This window comes from Heloderma suspectum, chromosome 17 (assembly GCF_057233095.1).
Source record: "Heloderma suspectum isolate Gila_16-S chromosome 17, 16-S_ref, whole genome shotgun sequence".
Lineage (NCBI taxonomy): Eukaryota > Metazoa > Chordata > Lepidosauria > Squamata > Helodermatidae > Heloderma > Heloderma suspectum.
In genome coordinates this window covers 3,504,283-3,529,264 of record NC_139474.1, presented here as the reverse complement: position 1 = coordinate 3,529,264, position 24,982 = coordinate 3,504,283, and the positions used below count along the sequence as shown (strand labels likewise).

The window sequence follows — 24,982 nt, the reverse complement described above, 5'->3', positions numbered from 1 at the left end:
CGGGCGCTCCCCCCCCCCGTTCCTTTCTCCTCCTCCTCCAGAAGGTTCCGCGCCGGCTTCCCCTCGCCTCGCCGCGAAGATGATGGGCCAGCGCCCCGTCCTCGTGCTCAGTGAGTCTGAGGGAGCAGGGCTGGGTGGGGGAGAGGCCCCCCCAGCGGACCCCACCCTCGATGGCCCCTTCAGCGGACCCCCCGCATCTCCCCCCTCAGGGGATTCTCCTTGCCGTCGCCCCCCATGGGGCGCACTGCTGGGGCCCCCCTGCCCCCCATAGGCTAGATAGGTGTGATAACACAGTCGTACTAAACACACCTCATGATGCCTCCGTTCATTTCGGGCCCCCAGCCCCAAAACAGATGGGGACCCCCAAATGGCTCCTCTCTGGTTTCCCTCCTCAAGATCCCCTCCATTTATTCCCCCCCAAATATACCCAGGAAGTGCCGGAGGCTCCTCTGGGGGTGTCTCCTCCGCGAAATATCTCCCCGGAGTCCCCGCCTCACTTACCTTGGCCACCCCAGAAGAGTACTGGGGGACCCCTCTGTCCCCTCTAAACCCCTATAACTCCTTCTTCGTTAACTTCCCCCTTGAGGGACCTTCTCTGTTCATTGAATCCCCCCCCCAAAATAAGTTACTCATTCGTTTGTTTCCTCATCAGGTAGTCCCAAAACTGCCTGTTGGGGACCCTTCTTGTTCTCCTCAATCAAAATCTCCCATAATTATCTGATTCATGCTTCTCTCTCGCTCCCCTGGCCCCAAAGTATATATTAGGCATTTCTCCTGATCCCCAGATGAAGCCCCCAAATTACGTGCTTCTTTTAACTGCTTCCCACCCCATGTATCCCAGAAGTGCACACTGGGGGCCTTTCCCCTCCACCGAGTATCCCCCTGCTTCTGTGTCTGTATATCAGGCTGAGCTGCTTTGTGCCCGCAGAGCATTGGGGTCCTGATTTGGTCTAACCTATCCTGCTTGGTTGGACTTGGGCTGGGGACCCTTACTATTGCCCCCTCCCCCCAGTACTGGATGCTCTCCATAATTGCCTGCTTCATACTCCTCCCTACAATGTTGTTGTTCGGCTAGAGCCCCCTTTTTCCTTCCCTTAGGATCTTCCCTCATGTGCCCACCATAACCGTTCAACTCTGCCCCCATGTTTATGTGGCATCTATTCTGTTGGCCCCTCCTGCCACTTCCACCCCCAAATCATCCCTCTTGCCTCCTTTATTAGCCAGCTTTATTGGGAAGGGGGGGCTGTCCCTCATTTCCTCCCTCATCAGTTTCCTCCTTGCACCTTGTCTCTTTTGAGATCCGCCCCACCACTCCCATCCTTCTCCAAATATTTTTCTCCCGGTGTTAAATTGTCTCTCCTTACCCCTTCCCACCTATGTTTTTAATCTTCCCTTTTTCCCTTGGTATGTTCTCCCATACTCTAGTCATATTTTTTTTCATTTTAAAAATCTCCAAAATAGCATGCAGAACTAGAAAGGGTGCTGCTTTGAGTCTTGCCTCTGAAATATTCCAATGCTTTGCCTCCCATGTGTTCTGTTAAACTGAGATTCAGTTCTCCCTCTCTCCCCACCTGTTTTTTTGTTTCTGTTCTTAATAGGTGGGTTTTGCTGTTTTGTTCTGATTGCTGGGGTGTGCCTCTTGGCTTCTCCTCAGTCGTTAATCTCCTCTTGGGTTTTCCTCTTCCTCCATTCATAAAAGGAGAAACAGTGAGATTTTATGTGTGTGAATTTATGGGAGTCGATAGAGTGAGTAGAGGAAATCACCTAATATGGGGGTGGATGCCTACTACAGAAGACACCACATGCGTGTAGCAGACTCTGGCTTGTGGAGATGTTTGTAGGGAAGATCTGAAATAGGGCTGCATTTGTTAGTGCATGTCTGTGTTTTGAGGGAGGGGTTTCCCAAATAAACTTTTTGTTGCAGGCACGGTTGCCATAATATAAATCAGCTCCGACAACATTGGCAGTGAATGGGAGTTAGGTTTCCCTTGGTCTTTCCCAAGAGCTAAATGAAGTTTATGTGTGTGAAGATGAATCAGCCAGGGATGGGCCTTTCTTTTCTTGTCCAACATAATAGATGAGGTGATTCTGTATACTTCCCTGTCTTTCAGGATGGGGTGAGGGTTGTAGCTGCTGGGTCTGTAGCCTGCTCCTTTAAGATCCCCTTTGTATTACCTTTATATGAAGATTAATGCCGGTTTTGAGAAAACACTTTGCAGTTAACGGGGGATGTGTGCCCCCCCGGAAATGTGTGGATTGGGAAAGTGCTACATGTATCGTGGATGCGCTGCAGAAAAGATGTTCTCTTTGCCTTTTAAACATTACAGAGCACTGTTGGGGAAAACATAGTATGCCACGTAGCCCTTACGTGAATGGGCATTCTAACAGTCATACTAGTGCAGTAATATATAAAAGATGGTAACATCTCAAGCAACTGTATTTCAATTTAGAGTTGCTTGGTCATGTTTCCTTCGCTATATAATGGTTACTGGAGGAGAAATTATTTCCTACATCAGCTGCCACAACTTCTGGAATATTCTGTCTCTGTTCCTTATGGACATTGTCTTAATCTTTTAAGATGCTAATCCTGTATGCATTTACTTGGGAATAAGCCCCATCAAACATAGTGTCACTAACTTCTGAGAAAGCATGCATAAGATGTTGTGTACAAAAGTCACAAATTATTGCAGCATTATCAATGCAGACAGCACTTTACGTTATAAATAAACAAGAAATAGAATCCTGCAGGATACAATCAAAAGTCTGACTGAGGAGGGTTTAGAAAGCAAGGAGGAATGAAGCTGAGCAAGTGCAGTTACACATACTAGGCTTTGTTGCATTTGGGAGTGAAAACAGGGAAGAGGTAAGCAAGGGCTTTAAAGAAAAACAGTAGATTTTTGTGAAATATTAGATTGTTCTAATCACTGTTTTTCCTGTTTACATTTGCCTTAGGTCAGAACACAAAGCGTGAGTCTGGAAGAAAAGTCCAGACTGGAAACATTAATGCTGCTAAGGTATGGTTTGCTAGAAAATGCACTGGAGAAGAAAGGGAGAGACGTGTATCATCGCCATTAGTTTGCAAGACTCAGAATATGAGAAATGGTAGAGAACGATGCTTGTACAGCAAAAAAATGGATGTGTGTTGAGAGAATTCAGCTTTAAATCTCCATTGGAGTGATTGTGGTGTAGTGCAGGGGTGGGCAGAATTCAGGATTGCTGGATCCAACCAGAGCCCAGGTACAAAAGATACACAGTTTGAATGAAAGAAAAGGCTGCCTCTGAGCCTAGACATTTATTTTTGCTACCAGAACTGAACTGAACTCAGAGTCCTTCCATACAGAAATCCACTTCTTGTTGCCCCAAGCTTTATTTCAGCAGCCTGATTTAGGTGGTAAAAGTAATTTGTTGTTGCTATTGTAATACAGTTGGGACTTGGAAACTCTTGATGATGAATTCCCCCAGAGATCTGTCGGTAGATCCCAAATTACTGTCTGCCCGCCCTAGTGTATTGGATGGAGTGTTGGGGTTCAACCAGAAAGACCTGAGTTCAAGTTCCTACTCAGCCATGAAGTTCAGTGGGTAACCAGTCTCTTTACTTCTCTCAATTCCATCTACCCTAAATGTTGTTGTAATGAAAAAAAAAGAATAACTTCATATATTCTGCCCCAAGCTCATTGGAGAGAATTGATAAGTACAAGTTTATCAGAAAGATGTATATTGTTGTTGTTCAGTCGTTAAGTCGTGTCCGACTCTTCGTGACCTCATGGACCATAGCACGCCAGGCCTTCCTGTCCTCTGCTCTCTCCCAGAGTGTGCTCAAGTCCATATCCATTGCATCGGTGATGCTATCTAGCCATCTCATCCTCTGCCGTCCCCTTCTCCTTTTGCCTTCAGTCTTTCCCAGCATCAGGGTCTTTTCCAGGGAGTTTTCTCTTCGCATTAGGTGGCCAAAATATTTGAGCTTCAGCTTCAATATCTGTCCTTCCAATGAGCACTCAGGGTTGATTTCCTTTAGGATGGACTGATTTGACCTCCTTGCAGTCCAGGGGACTCGTAAGAGTCTTTTCCAGCACCACAGTTCGAAAGCATCAATTCTTCGGCGCTCATGTGGCTATGGTCATTTACTTGCTGCAAAGCGATATCTTGCTCAGGTACAACCTCTTGTCCAATAGAGAACTGTGTTAGATCCCTTGGTTATTTAGATGAATTAAAAACCGAACTTCTGAGTATACACTGGAGAGTTCATTCAAGCTGCTTGAAGACTTTAAAGCACAATATACATTGTTCATGAAATCTTGAGGACTTGGAACCCAGAAGTCCAGCTATCTGTCTCTTCCTCTGGGAGAGCAGAGCCAAAATCATGGCATCCTGCTCTGCCTCCCGCTCCTCTGCATGCCAGGTAGAGGGAGGGCTAGTAAATACATCAGAGGGTGGAGTAGTTCTGTAAACTGCAGATAGCGGCCATACCACCATACATCACTACTGTTATTATTAATAAACATTTATAAAGCACCTAAAATTTCAAAGCACAGTACAGGTATTAAAAGATAAGGCAGTCCTTGCCTATAGGCTCACTCTCTACTGGACAGTGGATGCTGGAAGATGCATAGGAAGTGTCAGAACGGCACGTCCGCCCACCCCACCCCCAGGAACACCCCGTTTTTGCTGCTCTGTGCTCCTCTTCCAAGCACGGAGTGCAGGGCCATTCGGCGCTACCTATGAGGCAGCGCGGGAAGTGGCGGAGGTCGGTTCTCGGGGAACCGACCTATCCTACAGCCGTCTAGCCACTAACTAGTGGCCATAGGATTGTGCCCTTAAATTATTTTAAATTTTGTATGTTAATTTTTAGACTGCTTTTCTCATGATGTTTTCTCATAATGTATTTTGTAATTATGTTGTATTTTGATATATATTGTTTTAAACCACTCAGAGCTTCAGCTATGGGGTGGTATAGAAATGAAGATGATGATGATAACTTCCTGCTGAGCAGTTGGAATGTTAATGAATATTCCATGATATCCAGCAGCTTAGCCAATATGTGGTGAGGCTCACAGTTAGCAGGCAGTAGCCAGTTTTATCTTGCATCATGATGTTTCCGAAACTCAAAGCATAATTAATTATCTTGGAGTTTTGTATCTCCCTTCTTAGATTTTCTTTTAGAATCAATTATAATTCTTTTTTTATTTCAGACCATTGCTGATATTATTAGAACATGTTTAGGACCAAGAGCCATGATGAAGGTGAGAGAACTATTTTCCTTCATCACTCCATTAAAGAGATAATCTGAATGTGCCTTTGCTGGGGCTGTATTTCATGGAAGCTAACAGAAATACTCCTCCGTCCCCAATGCAGATGCTGATGGACCCAATGGGTGGGATCGTCATGACCAATGATGGCAATGCTATTCTTAGAGAAGTAAGTTGCCCTGCTGCTGACACCAGATTCTTGGCTAAAAGGCAGGCAGGATTGAAAGAATGCATCTGCAGTGAGCCCTGGCATGTATTCCTTAAAGGACCTGGATGACTGTGAAATTGGAGGGTGAGAAGTAGATGGTAATGAGGATGCCCCAGGAGTAAACTTCCTTTTAATGGCTAAGGTGGCTATAATTTCTGAGCATATAAACATTCACAAGATTTGGATCCAAGGCCCCTCTTACTGCCTCTTCCTCTGGCCAGGTCCCGCTCTGCTGTGTTGCTCTGAGCCCCTGGCCCCAACCCACGCATCTTTCTCCTTGTTCCCTGGCCATTCCATTGCTTCCTTCCTTGCTCAGTGTTGAGGGCCCTCTGCTTTGAGGTTTGCTGCTTCCTCTTGCTTCTCCCCATGGGCACTGCCTCTTTCTCCTCCCTGTAAGGCAGCGTTCCCCAACCTGCTGCCCTCTAGATGTATGGGGCTACAACTCCTATCCCAGTGGCCATGCTGGCTTGGGTTGATGTGTTGGACTAAAACTCCCATCTGGAAATCGGTATTGGACTTCACTTGTCTTTGCCAGGTTGTAGAAAGGCAGGATGCCTCCGTTGTCATTTACCACATGGATATCTAGAGACTATTGCTAATAGTGCAGATATTTGAGATTAGAGGTTTCCTGCCAAGACAGAGCATGTGTTACTTTGAGTGTTAAGAAATGCCTTCCTCTGTGTTGGCAGCGTGAATTCTTTGCAAAGGTCTGGTAAACGTTGATTGCTTAATTAGAACAAGTTGTTTTTATTTATGCCCTTCTTCCAAGGTGCACAGGCCAGCTGTCAGATGTCAGGGTCTCCTGACCTGGTCAGGGTCAGATGTCCGTGATCCTTACCACGGGCCTCAGTCCCTTCCCACCACTATGTGGGCCCAATCCAAGGCCTCCACATGCTTCGGGAACTTCCAGTCATGCCCCCAGGGAACAGGTGTGTTCCAGAAGGCGTGGCATGTGCCTCTCTCCTTCCTTACAGATTCAGGTCCAGCATCCGGCTGCCAAGTCCATGATTGAAATCAGCCGCACTCAGGACGAAGAGGTGGGCGATGGGACCACATCTGTGATTATTCTGGGTAAGAACTGTGTGCATGCACACACAAGGGACTGTCGGTCAAGAGCACGGGGCATGTGAGATAGCCACAAATGCTTCACACACTTACATTTCCGTAGTGAGGAGAGGCAGAGAGAAGAAGTCCCCTCAGTTGGGGCATTTTGAGTGCCATTGTGGATCTATAAGTCCCTGGAAATACTTGTGTTCCACGTGGCCAAAGGATGCTGGCAGCAAGATCAAGAGTCCTTGTAGCTTTAAAGAAATAGATGGAAAGACAGTTCCATATCACACTGTTCATTTCAATGGGGCTTGTGCAGGAGACCTCCAAGCGGCTTGTATGCTGCAGTGCCTGTGTGTGATGGGGTACCGTTTGGATTTCCTACCTCAGACATCGGAGTACCTTGGCCAATTCTGTACAAAGCCCACATTAATAGGCACTTTTGTATTTGTGGAACCAGTTCATCTTAAAGAGGAGTGGGTTGTCCCCAACATGATCCCATCTTTTATGGAGACACAGCAGAGTTTGTAATGTGGAGGAATAGGAAATAAGACAGACAGCTTCTCTAGCACAGCACTTCTGTCTTGGGCTGCTAGGAAATGTTGCTGTCAAAAGGACCTCTTTCTCCTGCGTGGTTCACAGAACTGCTGATACGTTTAGTTTTCACTTCCATTTCAGCACTTTGCCATTGGATGGCAAAGGGGTTGTTGGGGAGGGGCCAGGGGATATTGCAGGGGTACAGAACCACTTTAGAGTGGCGTGGGGATGGATGACAGTGGGCACACCTGCCTGACATTGTTAACTCCCTGGCTTCAAGCAGAGACTCAGCTTCGCCAATTGGACTTCTTGGATTTCCTTCAGGAGGGAGGGGTTTGGAGGCAAAGCTCCGCCCCATGGAGGAGTCCCAGAGGCTCCACAGGCTGGTGGGGCTGGATTAGGCCTGCACACCTGCGATGAGAGGGTTGGGCTAAAGGTCCTTTCCATAACATGTTCTAATTGCAACGCACACCTTTCTTACATCGTGCAAGTCAGAAGCACTGATATTGGTGGGAGTTGACTTCTTCCCTGGGATGTAGAGGATGTACCCCATCTGGTGTCTCTGTTATCATGGTGCCTTTGATAACTTGCATAGCAGCAATACCTACTAACTGCCCTTTGCTTGCTCTTTAGCTGGAGAGATGTTATCAGTTGCTGAGCATTTCCTAGAGCAGCAAATGCACCCAACGGTGATTATTGGTGCGTACAGAAAGGCTCTGGATGACATGATCACCGCTCTCAAAAGGATCAGGTGAGCAGGATGGCTAAGCACTAGAAGGGAATGTAGAGAGTATTCAGATAAGGTGATGGGTACCTCTCTGGGCAGCTGAGGGAGGTGGCAGGAAGAGAAGCAGAGCCGGTGTCAAGCACAGAGCTGGCTGCAAGTGACTGATTTCAAGAGAAGCAGTAACCAACACCGTAGCTAAGCACATGCCTAGTTGATGTGCATCTAGCTCAGGGATGGGGAATGTCAGGCCCAGGGGCCAAATCTGATCCTCCTAGGTTCCCAGTCGGGTCCTTTGTGGTCCCTCAGATGGCCATGCCCCTTCCCCTTCCCCCAACCACCCATCAGTTGGTGGTATCCGAGCTTTTGCGCAATTCTCCCCACCCCCATTTTAAAAGGTTGAAATGCCTTTCCTAAGGCTTAGGGACTGGCAGTAAGAGCTTTAGGCTACAATATGGTTTTTTGTATTTGTGCGCCCACCCTGTTTTGCCTTTTGCCCCATCCTCTTTGCTTTTGGCCCCGCCCACCACTGGAATGTGGCCCCCACAAGCTCCTCTGAAATAAAATTGGGCCCTCAGGCTGAAAGAGGTTCTCTGCCCCTGATCTAGGTGCAAATCCATATTTGATCCCAGTCTCCATTCCTTTTGAGGGGAGGAAGCTTATATCTGTGGTAGATGGCACTCTTTGCTTATGGAAGGCCCCAGGGTTGATGTTTGCAATCTCCTGTTAAAGGGCGGGGAAATATCCCTCTTGAATAATGACATCCCACAAATCAAAATCATTTTGAAACCTGAAGCCACAACAGTTGCAGTTCTCTGAAGAAACTATAGACTTCTAACAATGACTGATCAATGTGCGCATGAAATGACAGTTCTCAAAGTCCTCTGGGAAGGAATTCATGACAGCTAAATCAATTCCAAATATGTTTTGATTTGGTCAGTAGATGTGACCAAAGTCACCTACTGCTCAACCATTAGGAATGGGCATAGAGCTCTGTTATATGTCCTCTTGATTACGTGCTTTGTGCTTGGCTTCCACAGTGCTCCAGTCGACGTTAACAACCGTGAAGCTATGCTTAAAATAATCAAGAGCGCCATTGGCACCAAGGCTATCAATCGTTGGTCAGATCTGGCCTGCAGCATTGCCCTGGATGCAGTCAGGACTGTGGAATTTGAGGAAAATGGCAGGAAGGAAATTGACATCAAGAAATATGCCAAAGTAGAAAAGGTACAAAGAAAAAAATGTATTTCTGTGGCTAGGGCTTGGTTTTGAAGGCCTGGGAGAAAAAAAAATGAAGTCCCTTAGAAATAGTTGACATCATCTTATGCTAGCGAAACAAGAAATAATAGAGAAGGAATATAGATTGATCCTACTGAGCCCAGGCTTTCTTTCAAATATGGAAAAATACGGCTTTCAGAAACAGAATATTGTTTATTTAAACCATAGGATATAAGCAAGAACAAAACATGTTTGCAAGCAGTACAAAGAAAGGAGAAGTTACAGTAAGCACAGTCAGTAGCGGACACTACCAGTTTTAATGCTGTTGCAGCTGCAAATGAGATCAACTTTTCGATTGCTTTTCGTAGTGGCCAGCTGAAGTCTAGGGTTTTCTTTACAGATTAGTCCAGTGGTGCATTCCAGTAAGCAAGTTGGCCAAGCGGTGGGGCTGAACCCCACGCTTTACATGCAAGTTCAGTTCCTGGTGTCCCTGTTCAAAAGAATTGCAGATGATGGGGGTGGGAAAGGTTATCTGCCTGAGACTTTGGAGAGACTGCTTGGTGGGATGGGCCAGTCGCCTTGACTTGGCATAAGGCAGCTTCGTACGTTCAATAATAAGGACAACAGAGCATAAAAGAGAAACCTGAGTAGAAGTCAGCATCGTATATTCTTACTTGTAGAAATCGCTCTAGAAGCAGGGACAGAACTGGAAAGGGAATCTTCGCCCCCGCCTCCACTGCCGCCATTATCTGCTAAGACAATTACAAGTGGCATAAGCCAGTCACTCCCCTCCAGCAGTTGACCATGGGCACAATTCTGAGAAAGGGGAACTTTCTCCTCCTCGAGTTCCTCTCCCCCTCAGGCCTAGCCCAGTTGCTTCTCTAACTGTCCTGGACCTACAGGAGTTTGTGCATGCACAATGTGAGCTTTTAAAGCCTTGAGAGTTGACCTGGTTTAGGCTGTGGTGTAAATGCTTAAGCATAAATAGGTTATGTCAGTCTGGAAGAAAATTAAATCTTCCAAATTGTCTTGCTACAATAACTGAATAGCTCCTGGCCTCATTGCTTCCCCCAGATTCCAGGTGGCTTTATTGAGGATTCGTGTGTCCTGCGTGGTGTCATGATGAATAAAGATATTACTCACCCTCGGATGCGTCGCACCATTAAGAACCCCCGCATCATCTTGCTAGACTGCTCGCTGGAGTACAAGAAAGGCGAGAGTCAGGTATGTTGGCTTTCAAGATTCCCCTATTTTTCAGCGCTGAGGGATAGAGTGAGTTGAAGCCAAGTGCTTTCGATGTATTGGTGTGGGATTCTGGAGAGCTTTGCATGGTCAGAGACCTGTTCTGATTTATTGTCCTTTTTTGTATTCCATGTGGCTTTTTGATCACCTACATTCAAGCCCCCGTGGTTGAAAACTGACTCCTACAGCTTGAGGGTGACCTTTTTCCCCGTAGGCTTCCTCTCATGGTTGCGTGTTTTGGTACAATAGGTGCCATGTGACCCTACAGCAGGGGTGGGCAACTTGCGACCCCTGTCATCCCCTGAGATTTGGGAACCAAAAAAAGTTAAAAATAATTCCCCAAACAGAATGGTGTCTGTAGCTGCCACAGAGCCCCCAAAAGGTCAACATTAGCTTGTTTGTAAACTAATTTTGACCCTTTTGGGACTCCATAGCAGCTATGGAGCACCATTTTGTATTATTTTTATTCCTCCCCCCTGTTTTTGGCATTGTGTGTGAGAGTGGCCCAAGGGGGTGTAGGGGGGTGGAAATGGTCCTTGGACCTCCTTAAGCTGCCCAGCCCTGCCCTACAGAACTGGATAGTTTTGCACCCCATATACTATAGAGAATTAACTAAGGAGTGGCTCACTTCAGATGACAACTTCTCTGAATGAATGCTTCTGTTCTGGTATTAGGTTGCTATGCTTTATGTATTCTGCATCCAAGCAGTCCAAAATACGGCCAAGGAAAACTGAATTCTGTAGTACACATTCTGTGCACATGTTTGCTGTTCTGTGTAATTTTTTTACTGAGGGGACAAGCAAACTCAAGCCCTTTCCTTTGGACACTGGACATCTGATTCCCCCCCCCCCCAGCTTCTGAGATTTGAGCAGGCATTCTGCCCCCCACCGTACAAACACACACGTTGTCTTTGCAGCCACAAGGGCTAGAAACTTGTCTTTTAATCTGAGGTTCCCACCAAGCTGAGTTCTGCATCCACAGCTATATCTTCCCATTTTTCTGCATCCTTCAGAATTGGCGCATATGCTGTTGTGCTGCCTCATTGTGGGTGAAGAAGCTAATGCCAAAGCAAAGAGTGCTGTAGAGAAAATGAGTGACAGAATTACAAGCCATAGCTATTGTGAAATGCGGGAAATGGCTGTCATTTCCAATTCCTGGAGGATACACGTATAAGTAAACGTTTGTGCCGTAACCAAATACGCTTACTGACTGTAAACTCACCCAAAAGCATTTGCATCCTTTTTTGCAGACTGACATTGAAATAACTCGTGAGGAGGATTTTGCTCGCATCCTGCAGATGGAGGAGGAGTTCATTCAGCAGATGTGTGAGCAGTTGATCAAAGTCAAACCAGATCTCATCATCACGGAGAAGGGAATCTCAGGTAAACAACACATGTGGTGTTATATGGGTAAACACCTCCTGACAATCTTTTTTTTTTACCTCCCTGCCTGTATATTGTACTTAATAGACTTTTTTTGGCTTTAGACCTGGCCCAACATTTCCTGATGAGAGCTAACATCACTGCTATCCGCCGGGTGAGGAAAACTGACAACAACCGGATTGCAAGGTAAATGCACCTGAATTTTTGCAAGACAAGCTAGGAAACCGTTAAGCTGAGTTGGAGGAACATACGCTTGACATTCCTAGGGTGCTTTCTCTTTTGCACTCCATCATGTGCACTCTCAGTCACTGGAGGTATTCAAGCAGAGACTGGATGGCCATTGGCCAGGAATGCCTTAGGCTGGATTCGTGCACTGAGGATTCCTGCACTGAGCAGGGTGTTGGACTTGATGATTTAAATGGCTCCTTCCAGCTCTGTGATTCTCTGTGTATTTGGACTTTAGGGGAGCAGCTAGCTTAACCAGGGCGGAGCACAGTAGTGAGGGATCAGTTTTCCTTCACTCCCCTGTTACTACTTCCTGCTGGAGGGTGATGACCCATATGTTTTGGGAGGGGGGTGTGTGTGTGTGAAGTTTAGGAAACATTGGAGAGCCCATGTCTTCTCAGGAAATTTTCCTTTGTGCCTTAAGCCAGCTGTGAGAAGAAAGTGGCTTGTTAAAGGTTTAAAATCTCAAAATCACTAGAAGGAAACATGGATAGCTTGTGGAGGAAACTTCCCTGCCTGGCCTACTTGTAATACTACAGACCTGTCTAAAGCTAGACAGAGCTGGTAGTGGGCAACTCTAGCAAGGCCATGCAGGAAAGTCCCATTAGATGCTGCTGCCTGGATGTGTATTGAAGGAGGGGAGTGTCCATCCTGTGGATAGCAGAGGGGGCACCACTTCCTTGCAGGTCTGAGCCCCAGTGTTTCCCTCTTTAGAACTAGCCACTAGCAGGAAAGCATCCTGTTGGTAAAGACCATCCACCAAAAAAGAGCACATGTCGCATCATAATGTTGCCAAACCTGGGTACGAGGATGGAGCCTCAGCACTGGAAAGATTTTTCCCCTTCTCTTGCATGGCAGGGCCTGCGGGGCTCGTATTGTCAGCCGCACAGATGAGCTGCGTGAAGAGGATGTTGGGACTGGTGCAAGGCTTTTTGAAGTGAAGAAAATCGGGGACGAGTATTTTGCCTTCATCACTGACTGCAAGGAGCCCAAGGCCTGCACCATCATGCTCCGGGGCGCCAGCAAAGAGATTCTAGCGGTAAGTAGCCCCCAGTCAGCGCTGAGAGACAAGCCTGTGAGACAGCAACAGGAGAGATGGGCATCTACTTTCGTTCACTTTTTTCTGGGGAAATGGGAGAGATGTGGCTTGCAGGTTGGATTCCACGTTTAATTTATTTTCCATGCTTAAATTAATTTATTTAAAATAGTTCTAGGTTATTACCCTGAGACAAGCCTGTGAGACAGCAACAGGAGAGATGGGCATCTACTTTCGTTCACTTTTTTCTGGGGAAATGGGAGAGATGTGGCTTGCAGGTTGGATTCCACGTTTAATTTATTTTCCATGTTTAAATTAATTTATTTAAAATAGTTCTAGGTTATTACCCTGCCTTTAAGGGTAAAAGCCCTCCCAAGTTGGCTTACATGATAAAAATCCTGTAGAATACAATAATAAAATCAGCAAACTAGCTGATAAAATCAGCACACCAGCAATAAAAACATGCAGCCCAAACAGAACTAAAACCTAAAATACAATTGGAGCTAAAAACCCAGAATAGTCCAATGACGCATACTCTGGGAAAGGCCAGAGAAAACGTGCATATCTTTAGGGCTGTCCTAAAAGCTTGCAATGATGGGGCCTGTTGGACCCCAGACAGCAACCCATTCCAGAGGTGTGGGGCCACTGGAAAAGGCCCTTTCTTATGTACTTGTCTACCTTTGAAGGCAGTTAAGTGGGCAAATGAGAGGGCTTCTGTTGCTGAGCTGAAAGTGTGGGTACGGTGATATGGGTGAAGGTGACCCCAGATCGTTGTCAGCCTGTCTTTAACCACAGAGTTAGAAAGGACCCTCTGGAACATGTAGTCCAGTGCCCAAGAGGCTCCTCCAGTACCTAAAGCAGTACTTCCTAAACTCCTGTTGGCTCTAAGGAGACTTCGGTTTTTTCAGAATTAAAATGAGATGCCCATGTAATTCTCACATCTGAAAGGGCTTACCTTTAGCGTAAGAATTACCTGTGTGTTCTGGGCATTGCCAAGGCCCAAGCAGTCACTCGTGCGCGTGCACATGACGGACAGCGTGTGGTGAGCTTGGATAGTTCTGCTGCATCATCTCTGCATCAGTAGCGACTGGAACATTCAGTTGCTCCTGGTGCAGAGGTGCCCCAGAATTGCCCTCCCTTGTGGCCTTTGTTTGGCAGGAGGGCAGGCCAGAGCAGTGACTTCCTTAGCAGGCAGCTCCCCCTGCGGCCGGTTCTCAAGACCCTTCGACTCGTTCGTTCATTCAGCTGTACCCACAAACCTCTATAGCCCTCCTCTGAATTGCTCTCCGGTTTGCCAGGTGTTTTGTCTTGAGGCCTGAGCCTTTGCACACTCTCTTTCTCTCCCTTCCTCCAGGAGGTGGAGCGCAACCTCCACGATGCCATGCAGGTCTGTCGCAATGTCCTGGTTGACCCTCAGCTGGTGCCCGGAGGCGGTGCGTCCGAGATGGCTGTTGCACACGCCTTAACAGAAAGGTCAAAGGTCATGACTGGAGTGGAGCAGTGGCCCTACCGCGCCGTTGCTCAGGCTCTAGAGGTCATTCCCAGGACACTCATCCAGAACTGTGGTGCCAGCACCATCCGTGCACTCACTTCGCTGCGGGTAAGGGCTGTTCTTACTACTGCTGCTATTCTAATGTGTCAGTAGTGCTCTCTTGCTAGCCCCCAGGCTAAATCTTCGCCGCTGCCCAGCGCTCTTACAACCTGAAGATTGTCTTACGCAAGCATTGTGCTGGATACTATACATGGAATAGAAATGCTATGGTGCCTGCTTGGACAGTGCCTTGGCCCTGGAAGTCTTCCCAAAATTGTAAAAATTGAGTTGAATCTCAAATCTTACCAAGAAAGCTAGGAGCAAGCAGGGAACCAGTGGATGGGATCCTTCAAGAATTGTCACATGGCTGCTTCATAGCACCTGGTGTTGCCTGTTTTTCAGAGGCAGGATATTGGGCAGGGGTGGGGGGGAAGCAGCTGGATTATTGGGTTGGGTCAGCAGTGGAAAACAGACTTTGTGGTGTTGTGACGCTTCTTGCCATTGTTGCTTACAGGCAAAACACACCCAGGAAGGCAGTCAGACCTGGGGAGTAAATGGGGAGACTGGAGCCTTGGCCGACATGAAAGAGCTGGGTATATGGGAGCCTTTGTCTGTCAAATTGCAGACCTACAAGACAGCTGTAGAGGTAAGGAAGAAATTGCAAGCATGATTCTGTGGAAGCCCAACTTTGGGTAAAAGGGGTCAGGGGCAGGAAGGGAGGGGTAGGTGCCACCTAATTAAACAGAAATGAGATTTAAATTATTCTGACGTCGTCCTTTGCATTCTGAGGGAAGTGCCTCCTTCCTTCTGCTACCATGCGCCATGTTCATGCAAGGGTGTTGAAGGAACTCTTAGTGCCTGCTCCGTTACTTCGGATTTCACTTCTCCAAGCCTATGTGTCTTTAGAAGGCTATGTATATTTTGGGCCGAGTTTGATGGTGAGGCTGAAGAGGTGGCCTAACTTGCTAGTCTGACTTCCTTGGTTGCATTACACTTTAGTTGTGTTTCTGCCCAGCTCTTTCCTCCCCCACCCCAGCGGAGGATGCTACTAAGTTGTGCTGGTGAAGTAGAAAAATCAACCATTAGTGAATATGCAGTTGTGTATTGGTATGGGATACCTCAAGGAGGAAGGCCAGCATCGAGCAGGATGGAACTGGCCAGTTGAATAGAATCTTAGCTTTGAAGACATTTTTGGTGCCAGCATTGTAACCTCTCCAAGAATTTTGCCTCTGCAAGATTATTATGTTGTTGCTAACACCTTTTTCTCCATCCCAGACCGCTGTCCTCCTCCTGCGTATCGATGACATTGTTTCAGGTCATAAGAAGAAAGGAGATGATCAAAGCAAGCAGCCTGGAGCCCCAGATGCAGCCCAAGAGTAACTCTCTGAGGGTGGGGAAACGGTGCACCGTGGATTGCTGGAGAGGGAAACAACCTGAATGAAATTTCGACTGCTGCTTTTCTTCCTCGCCCTGGGTTCAGGTGTGGTCGGAGTCCAAATACTCATTAGTTCGAAGTTGGCAGGGGAGAGGATGAAGAAAGGCCAAAAGTGCGTTAGCTCCCCGTTCTGTTAAGGAGACACTGACGCTTTATTTAAGTGTATACTGTAGCTTCTTTGTGGCTTTATTAATAAAAATGTCACTTCACCTTCACAGATTTTTGTGGGGGTCACTTTTTCTCTCTCTTAACTATGTGGAAACCTCCTTGGTTTGGTCTCAGGTCCAGTCACTCAGTTTCTCATGCTGCACGTCACCAAACCCAGGCTTGCTCTGGTGTGTGCACTCAATAGAGGGCTACAGTCAGTCTCAGCTGTTAGTGTGAGCACCCGATTTATTTGTTTGTTTGTTTGTTTCTATACCGCCCAATAGCTGAAGCTCTCTGGGCGGTTCACAAAAATTAAAACCAAACAACACACAATAAAACAATTTAAAATATATAGAACATTAAAACCACAATATAACAATACAACCACAATAAAACCTAGCAGCAGTGCAGGAGTTTAAAATACAGATTTAAAACAGCAAAGATAAAAATTTAGAAAGCTAAAATGCTAAAATGCCTGGGAAAATAAAAAGGTCTTCACCTGGCGCCGAAAGGAATACAATGTAGGCGCCAGGTGAACCTCACTAGGGAGCTCATTCCAGAGCCGGGGTGCCACAACAGAAAAAGCCCTCCTCCTAGTAGCCATCCGCCTAACTTCCTTCGGCAGGGGCTCACGGAGAAGGGCCGCTGATGATGATCTTAAGGTCCGGGCAGGCACATATGGGAGGAGGCGATCCTTCAGGTAACCTGGCCCCAAGCCGTTAAGGGCTTTGAGTGTTAACACCAGCACTTTGAATCGGGCCCGGAAATGGACTGGCAGCCAGTGCAGCTGGAAAAGTACTGGCGTAATATGAGCTCGCAGGCCAGTCCCTGTTAACAATCTTGCTGCCCTATTTTGAACCAGCTGAAGTTTCCGGACCGTTTTCAAAGACAGCCCCATGTATAACGCATTGCAGTAATCCAGACAAGAAGTTATCAGAGCATGGATAACTGTAGCTAGGCTATCTCTGTCCAGATAAGGGCGTAGTTGGTATACCAGCCTAAGCTGATAAACAGTGCTCCGTGCCACTGAGTTCACCTGTGCCTCAAGTGACAGTTCTGGATCCAAGAGCACCCCCAAACTACGAACCTGATCCTTTAGGGGGAGTGCAACCCCCTCCAGAACAGGTTGAATATCACCTAGCCGGCAGACGAACCACCCACTAACAGTACCTCCGTCTTGTCTGGATTGAGTTTCAGTTTATTGGCTCTCATCCAGTCCATTACCGTGCTCAGGCACTGGTTCAGAACAGCCACTGCCTCACCTGGTTTTGATGAGAAAGAGAGGCAGAGCTGGGTGTCATCTGCATATTGATGGCACCTCAGCCCACACCTCCGGATAACCTCCCCCAGTGGTTTCATGTAGATGTTAAACAGCATGGGGGATAAAATAGAGCCCTGTGGAACCCCATGGCACAATTGCCTTGGCATAGAGCAATAATCCCCCAGCACCACCTTCTGGAATCGGCCATCCAAGTAGGAGCGGTACCACTGTAGTGCAGTGCCTCCAACTCCCAACCCAGGCAACCTATCCAGAAGGATACCATGGTCGATGGTATCGAAAGCTGCTGAGAGGTCCAGGAGAATCAACAGGGTCGCACTCCCCCTGTCCCTCTCCTGGCAGAGGTCATCCCACAGGGCGACCAAGGCAGTTTCTGTCCCAAAACCAGGCCTGAAGCCCGATTGAAATGGATCTAGATAATCCGTTTCATTCAAGAGTGCCTGGAGCTGTCCTACAACCACCCGCTCAAGCACCTTGCCCAGGAAGGGGATGTTGGCCACTGGCCTATAATTGTTAACATCCTCTGGGTCCAGGTTAGGCTTTTTCAGGAGTGGTCTAATTACTGCCTCTTTTAAAGCGGCAGGCACTGATCAATATATACAGGTGTTTTTATTTTTTAAAATCCTGCTTTTCCTTTACTAGGGGAACTCAAAGTAACAAACCGTATCGAGATACAAATAATTGAAACAATATCCGACAACATAAAATCATAGAACTGGCAAGCAGAACAGATAATTGGATCAGCTTCCCCCCATCATTTGGGCTTCTTGTGCCTGGTGAGGAACTGGCTCTTTAAGGAGTTAACGGGTCATATGGGCTTCTTTAGGGGAGTGTTCTAGAGCATTAGTGCACTCTCCCCTCAGACTTGTCTGTCTCTGAGCATCATTTCTGTATAACAAAACGCCTGTACACTATTGTGCAACAACTACTGGTGGTGATCATTATTAAAACATCTGTCACAGTGTACAATCTAAAACAGAGTGGACCGATGCAGTGGGGGACCAATGAACTTGCTGCAGTTGGCAATGATTTCCCTTCACATAATGAATGACCCGTGTGGTCATGTGGGTACACATACTGTTTCCTACATTGACATGACAGCCATGCTGCATGCTGTTGTAACTCAGAACCTCTGGTTGTAGCCCTACTGTGAAGGAAGGTGGGGAATCCAGAATGTAAATGTTGAAGGCAAACCCCAGCTCAGCCTTGAGCTTACTGGGTGGCGAGTCTGCGTCTCTACCCACTTCCCTCTCCCAAAGTAAAATAGGAATAAAAGTCATATACCACAGGATAGACAGCTGAACTTGTAAAGCACTTAAGGCCCAATCCTATGTATGTTTAGACAGAAAAATGTCCTATAACTCTGCGCTATGTGAAGAAGTCCTTTTATCTGTCCTGAATCTCCCACCAATCAGCTTCATGGGAGGACCCCACTGGTTTCTAGTATTATGAGAGAGGGAGGAAAATGTCTCCCTCTCTACGTTCTCCACACCAGGCATAATTTTGTACTCTATCATATCTCCTCTTTACCCACCTTCTTTGTAAGGTAAACAGTCCCAAGTGTTATAATCTTTCCTGCCAGAGAAGTTGTTCCAGCCCTTTGATCATTTTAGTTGCCCTTTTTTCAACCCTACAATATGGTTTTTTAGACTGTACACAGTATTTCGCCTGTGGTTGCATCGTAGATGTTACCAAAGAGCTGTAAGATACTGGCAGTTTTATTCTCAATTCCTTTCCTAATTATGCCTAACGTAGAGCTTGCTGTTTTACAGCAGCTGCATGCTGGGCTGACATTTTCATCGAGCTGTCCACCACAACCCCAAGATCTCTTTCTTGGTCAGTCACCGCTAGCTCAGATCACAGTCAGCAGCCTGTCCTTTCAAAATATATATTTCATACTGCAGCTTTTCTATGGGCCACAGAACACACCTTCAGATCTAGGTTAGGTTAAAAAAAGAAAAATGTTCATTGCAACTTGCAAAAAATTGCAGATAAAAGTACAGAGCAGGGTAATACTTTATTAGGACCAACAGAAAAGTCACAGAGAAGTGACTAGGTTTTGAGTTCATTAAAACTGTTAAAGGCCTGTAATTGTCAGGATTCCTAAACAGTTATGGTGTTAAATCTGGTTCCAGAAAAAGATGGATAAATTCTGTTGTGCCATCCAAAATAGGCAGCAGGTGATTTTCATTTTCACATACAACTCTGTCGATATATTTAGAAAACTGTAAGTATGAAATAAGATTAGCTAAAAGACAGCCTCAGGGTTAGAGCAGATATATAGTTCATAACACTCATAGCTTAGGTCCAGAATTTTTTCCAGTGCTGGGAGCAAGTGAAGTAATAAAGAGGAGAGTACATTTGAGCATACACAGAGTGCCTTTCACTGCTGAGTTTCACGCATCTGGGATTGGAAGGCTTTGCCCATCTTCCTTCTGGGCAGGCCTGCTTGAGCCCTGGGGTCCCTCATTTCAGCATCAAAGCGCTAGCCCAGCCTGGGTCTCAGCTGGGGGCCCTGGGGGTCAACAGAAGCCAGTCTTTGGATGGGCCGTTGCCCTCGGTCCCCTTTGGCTAGGAAGGGTGGACACCTGTGATCCATTCTGCTCCTGACTGGTGATCACTGCTGACCTGCCACCCCCGAAAAGAGATTGACAGCTTTGCAATTAATTGTTGAAGCTGAGAAAGAAAAGAACATGAGGGAGAACGGAGGGCAGCAGGAATAAGGAAAACATGCAAGGTAGGAAAGGGAGAGAAAAGGGGGTTGAATGGTGGGGAAAAGAAGAAGGAAGAAAGATGAGGAGGAAGCCAGTGAAGGAGAGATGAGAGGATGACAGAGAAGAAATGTGCAGGATAAACAAGCTGAGAATGGGCAAGACAGAGAAGTGAAAAAAGGGTGAACGGAGAAAGGGGTTGTGAATGTTTGCGTGGAGGGGTCCTCCTCACTTACGCCGTCGAGGGAGTTTCTTCGAAGGAGCTGACCTGGCGTGGCGGCTGCCCCCTTTCGTGGGGGGCCGAGAGGCCTGTGCCTGTGCAAGCTGCTGGGACACCCCTCGGCGGCTGTGGGGGGCTGCTTGCCTGGCGGGGGCAGGAGCCGCCAGTTCAGTGAAGCTCTCGGCGGCGGGGAGAGAGGCTTGCCGCAAGATCCCTCCTCTGGCTTTGGTCCCAGAGGCAGGGAGGATGGTCGGAGGGGCCCCTGCTGCCTGGGCAGGGTCTGGCTTCTTGAGGGACGCCGCGGGGCCCGGCTTCGAGGGGGGCTTCCCTCCCTCCCCTCGCATCTTGGCCCACGCTTTCTTGATACACAAGAGCAGCTCCTTGAACATGGTGGGGGGGTTCTTGGTGGGCTGGGCTCGGCCTGGCCCGGCTCCTGCTCGGGCCGGCTGGATGTTCTCCACAGCTTTGGAGTGTCGCTGGGAGCGCTCCGCAGCAATGATCAAGCTGTCCTTGGGGACCAAGGGAACCGTCCCCTGGCCTCTCACCCTCGGGCCAGCCTCCCCTGCAGAGCGCCTAGCCGGGCGAGGTGCGCGTTCCGGGGCCTGAGGGCAGGGTCCTGCAGCAACCACTGCCCAGCCTTTCTGAGGCTTGCTCCGACCCCTGTCCGGCTGCGAGGGGGGCTCCTGACCTGGCCGGCCCTTGGGCGTCCCCACGCCCTGCCCCAGCCCCCACTGGCTGGCCTGGTGCCTCTTGATCTTCAGGCGGACGCGCAGGGTCATGTGGGACTCACCCTCCTGCACGCTGAGCCGGGGGGAGACCAGGAGGCGAGGGCCATGCCGCAGACGGGGGTGGGGGCAGGGGAGGTTGGAGCGGCTGCACTGCACACAGACAGGGTACTCCACGCTCGTCCGGCCGCTCCCCCTCTCCCGCAACTCAGCCAGGCGCATCTGCAGATCCTGCCTGGCCTGCTCCTCGTCCAGCGACTCCATGATGGCGTGAGCCAGGCATGGAGGCTTGTCCCTGGCCAGGCACCTCTGCAGGTCCCGCCTGGCTTGCTCCTTGTCCAGCGACTGCATGACAGCATGAGCCAGGAACGGGGGCTTGTCCTCGGCCAGGCACATCGGCAGGTCCCGCCTGGCTTGCTTCTTGTCCAGTGACTCCACGACGGCATGAGCCAGGAACGGGGGCTTGTCCTTGGCCAGGCACCTCTGCAGGTCCCGCCTGGCTTGCTCCTTGTCCAGCGACTCCACGACGGCATGAGCCAGGAACGGGGGCTTGTCCTTGGCCAGGCCCATCTGCAGTTCCCGCCTGGCCTGCTCCTTGTCCAGCGACTCCACGACGGCATGAGCCAGGAACGGGGGCTTGTCCCTGGCCAGGCACCTCTGCAGGTCCCGCCTGGCCTGCTCCTTGTCCAGCAACTCCACAACAGTGTGAGCCAGGAATGGGGGCTTGTCCTCGGCCAGGCGCATCTGCAGGTCCCGCCTGGCCTGCTCCTCGTCCAGCGACTGCATGACGGCCTGAGCCAGGCACGGGGGCTTGTCCTTCGCCAGGCACATCTGCAGGTCCCGCTTGGCCTGCTCCTCGTCCAGCGACTGCACGACGGTGTGAGCCAGGCATGGGGGCTTTGCAGGGGGCTGCACAAACTTGTGGCTCTCCTGGTGCAGTTCGAGTTGGGCTGTGGCAATGCCAGGCACCTCCAGCTGGTCCTGGCCCAAGGAAGCCAGCTCGAGGAACGGCAGATGCACAGAGCCAGGTGCTGCCCGGGTCCCGCTGGCTTTGGGGCCTTCTGGCGCGGCGTCGGCCCAGCTCAGCCGGCGGGTCTTCCGGTCCGGCGTCATGCAGATCTCGACGTCCGTCGCCTTGTCCTTGGGGCTGCTGGCTCCTCCTGGGGCCTCCTTCGGAGTGCTGGGTCTCCTGCCGCGGCTGCTGCTGCGGCCTTCCTTCCCTCTCTCCTTGGGGGTCCCGGGCCTCCCAGGCTCCCTTGCCGGGGGGCTCCTGCTTTGGCCGAGCAAGCAGAGGAGTCCTGCCAGCTCCGCCTTGGGACGCCCGCTGCCCATCTTGCCCTCTGCCAGGGCCTGGAGGCTGCTGCGGCTCTCGGACGGGCAGATCAGGAGTTGGGGAGGCAGCAAGGCTTTGGGGGACGGCGCGAGGGGCCAGGGCCTGGGGTCGGGGCTGCAGCTGTGCACGCGGGGGAGCTTTGGGGGGGTCTGGCGGACCTGCCGGATGGCTTGCAGAGGGGTGCGGCTGCGTGGCCCCTGGCGAGTGGGGCGCTGCTGGCTCACCCACTGCAGGCCCCCCTCCTGCGGGGCCTTGATGGCGTCGACCTGCACCCTGGCTTCCATGGCAAGAGCCCGGAGGGGCATCGGCACGCCCTCTTCCCGAGGCCTCTTCTCCCGATGCTTCTTCTGGACGTGCCAGTCCAGCAGCTCCTGCTCCTTGTAGCCCAGGAAATGAATCCTGCTGCCGAGCCTCTGGAGGTGGGCAGTGCTGCCTCTGCCGCGGCCTGGGCGCCAGCCTTCTGCGGCTCCGTCCAGGGCAGCGGGAGTCGGGGCGGGGGGCCTTCCGGACTGGCCAAAGGGGCTGTTCCTTGGTGAGTGGCCGTAGAGGGAAGTGATGGATGCCACGGAGCTGCTGGACATGAAGCGTGGGACCCTGGAGGTGGAGGACAAAACCAATGCGTCAGAACAGCCACCCCGCATTGGAGCCAGCCGTCAGCTCAGCCCTTTGTGCCCAAGGGCGCGAAGGGCACCGTACCGTGGGAATTCAGAAAAAGCGATGTGTCGGGCAAGGAATCTCCACTTCCCTTTTAAAAAGCCAGTTTCCGCCCCTCCACAGAGATGCTCACAAATCTGCAGGCAACGTTTCTACGATCTCAGAAGCCAGGCAGGGTGCCCATGGGGCAGGGGTGGAGATCAGGGCCCTGTATCGCTGCTTCCTCTCCCGTGGCTCCCCTCTTGCTGAAGCAAAACCTGGCCAAGTCACGGACCCTCAGCCTCACTCACCTTCCAGAGATGCTCTTAGTTTAACAGGAAACCTGGAGGTGGAGCTGTCTACGAGTATCTCACTCCAAGGGGGCCCTGTGCTGGTGTAGCAGTGAGACAAGGGGCTGTATGGAGAGGCTGTACACAACTGTTTGTTTGTTTGTTACATGCATATCCCGTCTTTCCTCCAAGGAGCCCAAGGAGGCATACATGATCCTCCTCCTCTCCATGTTATCCCCACAACAACCCTGCGGGGTAGTTAGGGTGAGAGTCAGTGGCTGGCCCAGAGTCTCCTGGCCCTCTTCATGGCAGAGTGGGGACTAGAACCCAGACCTTCCCCCCGTCCCAGTCCAGCATGCTAACCGCTCCACCACGCTGGCTCTCACAGGCGGAAAAGCCGACAGCACCTGCGGTTCCAGGGGCCTCCCAGCCAAGGACTGTCCAAGCCTGAACATGCTTTGCTTCCGAGATCAGAGGGGACTGGGCATGTTCAGGGCACGTTGGCCACCGACGGGGCTGTTCCGTACCGCGAGACTTCAGAGGCGGCCTCGCCTGTCGTGATGTGTTCAGGCAGCATGGGAAAGAGGCCAGGGCGTGTGTGCGTACCTTCATACATATAGATCTGTGCTCCCTCCATAACCGAGAACCAGATCGCACCCTGGAAAAGGGTGTTGTGGAGGTCCAAAGCTCACATGCTTTTACCCCATAGAGTCACTAAGATACAGCGCTGTGCCTGCTGAGTTTCTCTCGCTTTGTGGGGCCAGCTCTGCCAGTGGTGCTGTGTGGCCAAAGGAAAAAGAGCTGCCTGGAAGGTCAGCAGCAGGGCGGAGACACGTGTCCACAGCTGGCTGGAAGGAGGTGCCTTGGGGTGGGGGCGGGGGGTGCTGATAGTGCTTTACAGACGGCCTTTGCCTGCCTGCCTGCCTGTCACTTCTGGTCTGCTCCTCCATGCTCAATGTGCGGATTTGTGAATAGGCCAGCTGTGAGCAAATCTCATTTTTTTCTGGCAATCGCCTCGGCGGCGCCTTCCCCAGCCCAGATGAGAAGCTGAGGTTTGTCGCTGCGCTTGCCATGGGCCTGTGAGGGCACTTTGGGGAGCAGAGAGCCGTTCTGCTGCTGCTGAGCGCCTCTGAAACTCATCCCGACATCAGAGAGCATCTCTTGCCCATCTGGGCAGATTTAGCGGAGACTGCAAAGTCTGGCTGGCTGCAGCCCTGGCTGTAAATAACCACATTGCAAAACAGCAGCCAAAGGCTAAATAGACCAGAAAAATGGCTATCCCTTAGACTGTTAATTGGGTGGATGGAGGCAGGTTTAATTTTCTGTGCCAGAGTAAAACGCTGGTAAATGTAGAGCAAGAGGAGAAGGGCTGGACAAATGCTAGGTGGGGAGATTACAAAATGTCTGTCTTGCTGGCACCAAGTAACTCTGCCGTAAGGTTGGTCCCCTCTGTGTCACTGGCCATCAAAACGGGAATGAACCCATGTGAGAACCGGCTGCTGTGCGACAGCCCTACCCAGAGTGCTGGGAGCAGTGGATGCTGGTCGTTCCACCCCCCGCTGCCCATTCTGATGGCTCCTTCCATCACTCGGGACCCCCATGCTACGGGGCCTGCGTGCCCCTTCCCCTGCAGGGATCCTGACCTGGGGAGTGCCTTACCGGTGACTGGTGCATTTTATTTTCCTCATGATGTACCAGATGTTCTTGTCCAAGATGCGCAGAAGGATTAGGTTCTCATACGATCTAGAGAGGATGGGAGGGGGCACATATTATGGGGCTGCTTTACTGTGTGACTATAGCAACTTCCCGCTTC

The 24,982-nt window shown here is 49.9% G+C and overlaps 2 protein-coding genes across 3 annotated transcripts; one reads left to right on the top strand and one right to left on the bottom strand.

The window, feature by feature from the left end:
* The first annotated feature begins 21 nt into the window (after positions 1 to 21).
* CCT3 (chaperonin containing TCP1 subunit 3) lies at positions 22 to 16,046 on the top strand. Of its 2 annotated transcripts, XM_084824738.1 has the most exons (15): positions 22 to 110; positions 2,953 to 3,014; positions 4,016 to 4,151; positions 5,190 to 5,240; positions 5,353 to 5,415; positions 6,429 to 6,525; positions 7,672 to 7,789; positions 8,803 to 8,989; positions 10,055 to 10,204; positions 11,472 to 11,604; positions 11,709 to 11,790; positions 12,688 to 12,868; positions 14,220 to 14,465; positions 14,911 to 15,042; positions 15,672 to 16,046. In XM_084824738.1, the coding sequence occupies exons 4-15, from the start codon at positions 5,232 to 5,234 to the stop codon at positions 15,774 to 15,776; spliced, it is 1,503 nt and encodes a 500-aa protein (XP_084680864.1). In that variant the 5' UTR covers positions 22 to 110; positions 2,953 to 3,014; positions 4,016 to 4,151; positions 5,190 to 5,231; the 3' UTR covers positions 15,777 to 16,046. The 2 variants fall into 2 exon arrangements, with proteins under 2 accessions (XP_084680864.1, XP_084680863.1); XM_084824737.1 differs by lacking the exon at positions 4,016 to 4,151.
* Positions 16,047 to 19,250: 3,204 nt separating this feature from the next.
* PRR30 (proline rich 30) lies at positions 19,251 to 22,827 on the bottom strand. Its single transcript, XM_084824496.1, has one exon. The coding sequence runs from the start codon at positions 22,825 to 22,827 to the stop codon at positions 20,197 to 20,199; it is 2,631 nt and encodes an 876-aa protein (XP_084680622.1). The 3' UTR covers positions 19,251 to 20,196.
* Between the last annotated feature and the right edge of the window lie 2,155 nt (positions 22,828 to 24,982).